This window comes from Danio rerio, chromosome 19 (assembly GCF_049306965.1).
Source record: "Danio rerio strain Tuebingen ecotype United States chromosome 19, GRCz12tu, whole genome shotgun sequence".
In the NCBI taxonomy this organism is placed as follows: Eukaryota; Metazoa; Chordata; class Actinopteri; order Cypriniformes; family Danionidae; genus Danio; species Danio rerio.
The window spans coordinates 24,402,501-24,411,003 of NC_133194.1; the positions used below are offsets into that span (position 1 = coordinate 24,402,501).

General features: G+C 40.0%; 1 protein-coding gene across 1 annotated transcript; it reads right to left on the reverse strand.

Moving 5' to 3' along the window:
- Positions 1–210: 210 nt before the first annotated feature.
- On the reverse strand, positions 211–6,750 carry LOC141379074 (uncharacterized). The gene is made up of 2 exons (XM_073931664.1): positions 6,376–6,750; positions 211–6,307 (listed from the first exon to the last, which is right to left on the reverse strand). The coding sequence occupies exons 1-2, from the start codon at positions 6,390–6,392 to the stop codon at positions 2,464–2,466; spliced, it is 3,861 nt and encodes a 1,286-aa protein (XP_073787765.1). The 5' UTR covers positions 6,393–6,750; the 3' UTR covers positions 211–2,463.
- Between the last annotated feature and the right edge of the window lie 1,753 nt (positions 6,751–8,503).

The window sequence follows — 8,503 nt, forward strand, 5'->3', positions numbered from 1 at the left end:
GATTTTGCTTGACCAAAAATAAAATTCAATAATTGACATTTATATTTGTTTTGTCTTTTATATTTAAAACCTAATATAAAACATTGTTTCGTAAATAAAAAACCAAGTAAAGAAACTAAAACATTTAAAAGATCAAACAGAGGAGCAAGTCTTTTACAATACATAAAACAGTGAAAAATTGTTTCCCTTTCTAAACAAAACGGACATTGATCACTCACACTAGAATTTATTTTAGCCACAAATGCATTAACAGCTATAGCACCGTGTAAAATTCTCCACTGCAAATCCCCCGATCTTTTATTCAATGGTGGTTTATACAATATTCTCCATTCTGGTTTTTCTTCTTCTACTAAACACAGTTTATCTCTCCACACAGTGTCAGATCTCTCTTTTAAAGTACACTTATTATTTAGTTTCACAATATTTTTATAAAGCACTTTCCCTTTAACTGTACTAAAATCAACATTCCCATTTTCCTTAAAACATAACAATGGACTATTAATCCCAGAATTTTCAATCTTAGGTGTAAGTCTAATGTCTGGGAAACAATCTTGATCATTAGGGAAAATAATACCTTGACTGTAACCTTCAATTAAATTTTTTTCTTTTTCATTTAAAAAACTTTTCAAAACATTCAAAAATTTTGTAACAAACCTCACCGATCTAATTCCCATATATAAAGCAACATTTTCTGCATCTCTTAGTCCAAAACCCGCCTTGTCAACAATGTCTCTTAGTTTGGTCATTTTGTTGGAAATAAGCAATTCTTTTAGTCCTGGGGTATCATCTTTTGTTACATCAAGGCGACAGCCAAGAAGTACTGGTTCTTCAAGCAGCCAGAAAAGAGATGTTGTTGAATCTGCCTGCGAATGTTTAAAAAGTCCCCATACTTTAAAAATACTTTTGTAAAAAGAAGGTATTCCAGTCAGATCTAGATGCACATTATCTGTCAAAAAAAGTGACGCATGAAGATTCAAGCCATTTATTCCACGTAGGATGCATTGAGCTAAAGGCCTCCACACGAGATTTTCAGGCCCATACAACAACTTCTGAACAAATTGTAGTCTATATGTGGCTCCCCTGCTCACAAGATTCACCAACCCTTGGCCACCTTCATCTCTTGGCAGAAACAGAACACTTTGAGGTGTCCAGTGCAAATTGTCCCAAAAAAAGTTGACCAGTTCTCCTTGAATTTTTGGTAAGAGTCCAGCAGGTGGATCAACACAAGCAAGTTTATGCCACATAGAGGAACTCACCAAATTGTTAATAATGAGTGTTCGTCCTCTGTAAGAAAGTTGTGGGAGCAACCATTTCCACTTCTGTAAACGACTTTGAATTTTTTCAAGCAATCCGTTCCAGTTTTGTTGAACAAAGTCACTTTCACCTAGGTAAACTCCAAGGTATTTTAAAAAACCCCTCTTCCATTTTAATCCTCCAGGTAATAAGGGAGGGTCTCTTTTCCAGTCACCTATGAGAAGTGCTTCACTTTTTTCCCAATTAACTTTAGCAGAAGAAATCTTTTTAAAATTGTTAATAATACATTCCAGTCTTCTTACATCATCAGTGTTAGTTATAAAAACAATAACATCATCTGCATATGCTGAAAGTTGCTGTGAGGGACCGAGCCAGCACGTACAGTAAGGGGCATACAAAAAAGAAGATTTTCAAAAATAATTATTTTTAATAAAGTCAAAAAGGTTCACAAAAAGTTCAAATATAAATTAATTAAATAATTAAATCAATTGAAAGAACAATAAACTAAACAAGGAAAACAAACTGAGTTCAAACCAAACAAATCATGTCTAAACCAAAAACAGAACTCCATGAAATGACAAGACAGACCACATTTATAGCACAGGGACTAGTCCACATTAAACAAGAAGGGGGAGACAAAAACATACAATTTACAAATACAATAAACTAAGCCAAACATCTAAATACAAATCTAAATATAAGTTAAATAAATTATAAATAAGGCAAAGCTAAATATAAATCTGAATAAACAAACATTGTAAATCATTATTGAACCTAAACCAAACATGAGCTCTCCCTCCAAGCCATTAAGCCAATGGTATCTGCAGGCGGAACCAAAAGACGGCATCTCGCGGCACGTCGGACCTTTACTTGGGCGGACCACACCAGGAAACTCTGTTCCTCGTCGGCACTGCAGCACGGTAACTTAAACTCAAAAGAAAACTAAATTAACAAAACATACAGTACAGATAACCGATTTTGTGTGCACCCAAAATAGTAATAAATGTACTGGGGAAAATAAAGAAAGGTAATGAGAAACTGAAAGTGTATGAGTCTTATTTAAATCAGATATGAATGAAACGAAAATGTATAAACACAATAACTGAAATTGTGACCAATAAATAATCTTAAATGAATAAGTATAACGTGTGTGTGTGTGTGTGTGTGTGTGCATGCCTCACTCTCAATGTGTGGCCACCACACTGGCCATCACATACTCCCTCCCTTCGGGAATGTCACTGTTTCTTGGGTCCACTTCAGCTGATTGGGACTCCTTGAACCAACCATGTCAGTCAATACTGCAGCCCGCCCAGAAAAGTTGGGAATAAATCTGTGATAAAACCCAGCCATACCCAAAAAGGACCTTAACTCCTTACGGGTTTGTGGCTGTGGACACTTTTCAATGGCCCGTACCTTCTCCACCTGGGGTCGGAGCACCCCTTTACCAATAACAAACCCCAAGTACTCTGTCTCTGCCTTTGCAATGGTACACTTTTGGGGGTTAACTGTCAGGCCGGCTGCCTGAAGGCGTTGCAGAACTTCCTGGAGATGCTGCAGATGTTGCTGCCATGTGTCACTGTACACCACAATATCATCCAGATAAGCAGCTGTAAATGGTAGTCCTCGCAGTACCTGGTCCATTAGTCTTTGGAAGCTGGCCGGTGCCCCATGCAGTCCAAAGGCTAGAACCTTAAAATGGAATAGGCCCCAGGGTGTTTTAAACGCAGTGAGTTCTCTGGACTGTGGAGTCAACGGAATCTGCCAATAACCTTTTGAAAGATCAATGGTGGTTAGAAACTTTGAGGTGCCCAGTCGATCAGTGAGATCACTGATTCGTGGAGTAGGGTAAGCATCAAACTTGGTCACGGAGTTGAGGTAACGAAAGTCTATACAAAACCTTATAGACCCATCCTTTTTCGGAACAAGGACCACAGGGTGGCACCATTCGCTTTTAGAGGGTTCTATAATTCCCAGCCTCAGCATCAGATCCACCTCCTCTTTCAGCGCTTCTTGGAGACGTTCAGGGACCCTGTAACTCATTCTTCGAACTACAGCATCGGGTTTCAACTCAATATTATGTTCAATCAAGGTGGTAAAGCCAGGGTATTCTGAGAAGACTTCTGGTAAACAAATTTCTCTCACCTCATGCTGTTGCTGTGGGGACAGGTGACTCAGATCCACATCTCCTAGAGCTGACTGAGGCAGAAATACTTCAGAATCATCCTCTTCTTTGACTTGCCGGATCATCAAGCTGTGGCTAGATTCAGGAGGACGAGGAAACCATTCTTTAAGCAAATTTATATGCAGAGTACGTGTAGAATGAGCATGGTCAAATAGAGCAACTTCATAGGTGGTAGGACCTAGTTTCCTTTTAATTTCATACGGCCCCTGCCATTTTGCAAGCAGCTTACTTTCATGACTGGGCAACATCACGAGTACCTTCTGACCGGGCTTAAACTGCCGCTCCCGAGCAGATTGATCGTACCAGGTTTTCTGCCGTGTTTGAGCTTCTGCCAAATGAGACTGAGCTAGTGCAGACATCTTTTGCAAACGTTCCCTCATCTGAATCACATAGGATGCCACATTAGTTTCATCATTTCTCTGTGGGTTTCCCTCCCAAACTTCTCGGAGTAATGCTAAGGGACCTTTGACTTCATGACCATAAAGCAACTCAAACGGGGAAAATCCAGTGGAGGCTTGTGGCACTTCCCTGTAGGCAAACAGAAGATATGGGAGCCATTGATCCCAATCAGTGCCAGACTCACCAACAAACTTGCGTAGCATCTGCTTTAACGTCTGGTTAAATCTTTCGGTTAACCCATCTGTCTGGGGATGATAAGGAGTGGTTCTCAAACTCTTGATGCCCAGCATCCTATAGACCTGCTTCAGAAGATTCGACATAAAATTAGTCCCTTGATCGGTTAGAATTTCACTTGGAAAGCCAACTCTGGAGAACAGTTGCACTAGACAGGTAGCCACGTACTTGGCCTTAACTGACCTTAAGGGAAACACTTCAGGATACCTAGTGGCATAGTCAGTCACTACAAGCATAAATCGGTTACCCGAACGACTTTTCTCCACTGGTCCAACTATGTCCATTCCCAGTCGTTCGAATGGAGTGCCTATGAGTGGCAGTGGTTGGAGAGGGACCCGCCTTGGGCAGTCAGAGGACACTTTTTGACATTCAGGGGAGGTTTTACAGTACTGGGCTACTTCTGAGTTCAGACCAGGCCAATAGAAGTGTTTTCTGATCCGGGCAATGGTTTTACGTTTCCCCAGGTGGCCAGCCCAAGGAATCGAGTGACCCAGAGTAAGGATAACTTCACGGACACACTGTGGTACCACCAGTTGTGTCACTTGTCCCATCTGACGATATAGTAGACCCTGGTACATACAAAATCTTTCCTTTGTCTCTCCATCAACAGTTTTTCCATCCTCCTGCTTTGCTCTCTCCAGATAAGGAACAAGACTGGCATCCTCTTGTTGCATCTGCATAATGTTGACCGGCAGCTTAAATTTGGGTGAGAATTCAGCAAACTTATCAACAGGCATTCCGGAAGCATTATATTGGATTTTCTCAAACCGTTTCTGTCGTCTGGATTTCCTAGGTTTAGTTGAGCCATTGATTTCTGCATCAAAGAATGGTAGCGTAGCAAGCAACTCTTTACTTTCGTCTCTCATATGGCTCTGGGCTCGAGTAACAACCATGTTACAGGTGGATGGTGGCTGCAATAAGTCCCACAGTACTGGCAGGTCCTGCCCCAGGACTACAGGAAAAGGTAGGTTGTCAGCTACACCAACCTCCAAGTAGTAAGTCTGACCTCTCACCTTTAGATAGACCTCTGCGGTGGGTAGCAGCTTTTCGTCACCATGCACACAGCGGACAGCCTTCAGGTTGGTGTTGCGAAGGAGGGCTGGAGAAATGCACTTCATGTGTACCAAAGTCTGATCACTCCCGGTATCAACCAAAGCAATCATTTCCTTTCCATTAAACTCAACAGTGGTGCTTGCTGGTGAGCGTTCAGCTTTAGGGGCTGGCTTTGCAAGATGCCTGGGCACATAACACAGGTGAGTATTCTTGATTACATTTCTAGGGCACATGGGCTTGGTATGACCTTCTTGATTACATAGGTAACATATTGGCATTTTCCTATAATTCTTAGGAGCATTGACAAATGCAGGCCCTCCTCCAGGAGGCTTACCAGCACCAGGGAAGTTTCTCATAGACTGCTGTGGAGGATTTGCTCTCCGGTCATCTCGGCTGGATTTCCACCACCAGGACTGATTTCTCTGACGTGCTGCCACAAACACATCTGCCAGTGTTGCCGCTTGTGAAGCCGACTGTGGATCATGTTCTCGTACCCACACCTGTAGCTCTGGAGACAACATTCTCAAGTATTGTTCAAGAATGATCACTTCACCAATTTCTTCAATAGACTTACTTTTTGGCTGCATCCATTTACCATACAGTTCTTTTAACCTCACATATAGTTCTTTAGGGCTTTCAAGGTGTTCTACTTCAAGAGACCGAAACCTCTGCCTGTAGGTTTCTCGACTGATGTCATATTTCCTTAATACTGCAGATTTAAGTTCATCATAATTCAAAGATTCATCAACATCCATGTGAACATAAGCAGCCCGGGCCTTACCCGTCAGAAGGGGAATCAGATGAAATACCCACTCCTCTTTTGGCCATCGGCAAACTGCTGCCATTCTCTCAAAAGTAATTAGGAAATGCTCAACATCATCACCATCAGACAACTTTTCCAATTTAGGCTCTTTAAGTTGGCACTGACCTGTATCACGGGCTTCAGCTCCCTCTCTCCGACAGGTACTTGACTGAGATAATGGCCTACTTGGACCAGCACCCCCATCTGGGTGATCCAAATCATCTTGAGATGCTACCAAAGTATTTGGAACAGGAGTTGTGCGAGCCTGCACCTCCAGCTGCAACAGGCCAAACTGATGATGGAGAGCTTTGAATCGGCGTTCCTGCTGGGCCAGCTCTGCCATCCTTTGTGCTTCCTGAGCCTCCATTTTTGCCATGTGAGCTCTAAACAAGCCTGTCAAGTCAGCTATTGTTGGTTCAGTGCATTCAGTCTCCACATCAAATTCTCTCACCTCCTGTAACTCTTCATCCTTCAGCTCTTGTGCAACTTCATCCAGTTGCTCCACTGAAACAGCCTTTGGGGCTCCTCTCCGTCCTCCTCGGTTCATGGCCCAGAAAGTTCACCAAAGAAAAAAACTATGCCCCCTACTGGCAAATCCCACTTCTGACACCACTTGTGAGGGACCGAGCCAGCACGTACAGTAAGGGGCATACAAAAAAGAAGATTTTCAAAAATAATTATTTTTAATAAAGTCAAAAAGGTTCACAAAAAGTTCAAATATAAATTAATTAAATAATTAAATCAATTGAAAGAACAATAAACTAAACAAGGAAAACAAACTGAGTTCAAACCAAACAAATCATGTCTAAACCAAAAACAGAACTCCATGAAATGACAAGACAGACCACATTTATAGCACAGGGACTAGTCCACATTAAACAAGAAGGGGGAGACAAAAACATACAATTTACAAATACAATAAACTAAGCCAAACATCTAAATACAAATCTAAATATAAGTTAAATAAATTATAAATAAGGCAAAGCTAAATATAAATCTGAATAAACAAACATTGTAAATCATTATTGAACCTAAACCAAACATGAGCTCTCCCTCCAAGCCATTAAGCCAATGGTATCTGCAGGCGGAACCAAAAGACGGCATCTCGCGGCACGTCGGACCTTTACTTGGGCGGACCACACCCGGAAACTCTGTTCCTCGTCGGCACTGCAGCACGGTAACTTAAACTCAAAAGAAAACTAAATTAACAAAACATACAGTACAGATAACCGATTTTGTGTGCACCCAAAATAGTAATAAATGTACTGTGGAAAATAAAGAAAGGTAATGAGAAACTGAAAGTGTATGAGTCTTATTTAAATCAGATATGAATGAAACGAAAATGTATAAACACAATAACTGAAATTGTGACCAATAAATAATCTTAAATGAATAAGTATAACGTGTGTGTGTGTGTGTGTGTGTGTGCATGCCTCACTCTCAATGTGTGGCCACCACACTGGCCATCACAGTTGCACTTGAGCATTACAGTGGGGTATAGAAAAACCTTTTAATTCCGCTCTTATTCTGTGTAGAAGAGGTTCAATGGCAATGGAATATAACATTCCTGACATAGCACAACCCTGTCTAACACCTCTCTGTACATCAAAAGGAGCGCTTAAACCACCATTGATTTTGAGTACACTTTGAATGTTACTATACATTACCTCAATCATTTTTATAAAATGAGTACTAAAACCAAAAACCTTTAAAACTTTTTTCAAATACTCATGTTCAACACGATCAAAAGCTTTCTCTTGATCTAATGAGATCAATCCACAATTAATGCCAAATAATTTAGCAACTTCTAACGCATCCCTAATTAAAAAAATATTATCAAAAATTGATCTATTTGGTATAGAGTAATTTTGATTAGGCTGTATAATTTGGTCCAGTACTTTACTTAGTCTTACAGCTAAAGCCTTTGATAAAATTTTATAATCTGAACACAAAAGTGACACAGGTCTCCAGTTACCTATTTTTTGAAGATCTCCTTTTTTGGGTAAAAGAGTAATAACTGCTCTTCTACAACTCAAAGGCAATGATCCTTTATTTAAACTGTCATTTAAAACTAAAAACAAATCTTCACCAATCACTGGCCATAAAACTTTATAAAAATCAACAGGAATTCCATCAATGCCAGGCGATTTGCCATTTTCCATGCTCATCATTACTGTATATAATTCATCTTGTGATATAGGCAGCTCAAGCATTGCATTGGATTCATCATCAACTTTAGAGAGATTTTCAAAAAAAACTGAGTTTTCAACATCCCTCTGTAATACTTCACATTTATATAAAGATGAATAAAAATTAACTGCATATTTGCGAATCTTACTAGAATCTGTAATATCTTCTCCTGTTTCAGACTTTAGTGAATGTATTAATCGGCTTTTTCCATTCTTTTTTTCCAAATTGAAGAAAAATTTTGAAGGTGCATCCATTTCTGAAATATTTTGAAACCGAGAACGAATTAAAGCACCCTTTGCTTTTACATTCAATAAATCTGCAAGTAAATCTTTTTTAGTTTTACTTTCTTCAAAATCAGTGCTATTATTTGTAGAAGCTGTTGTATTTAA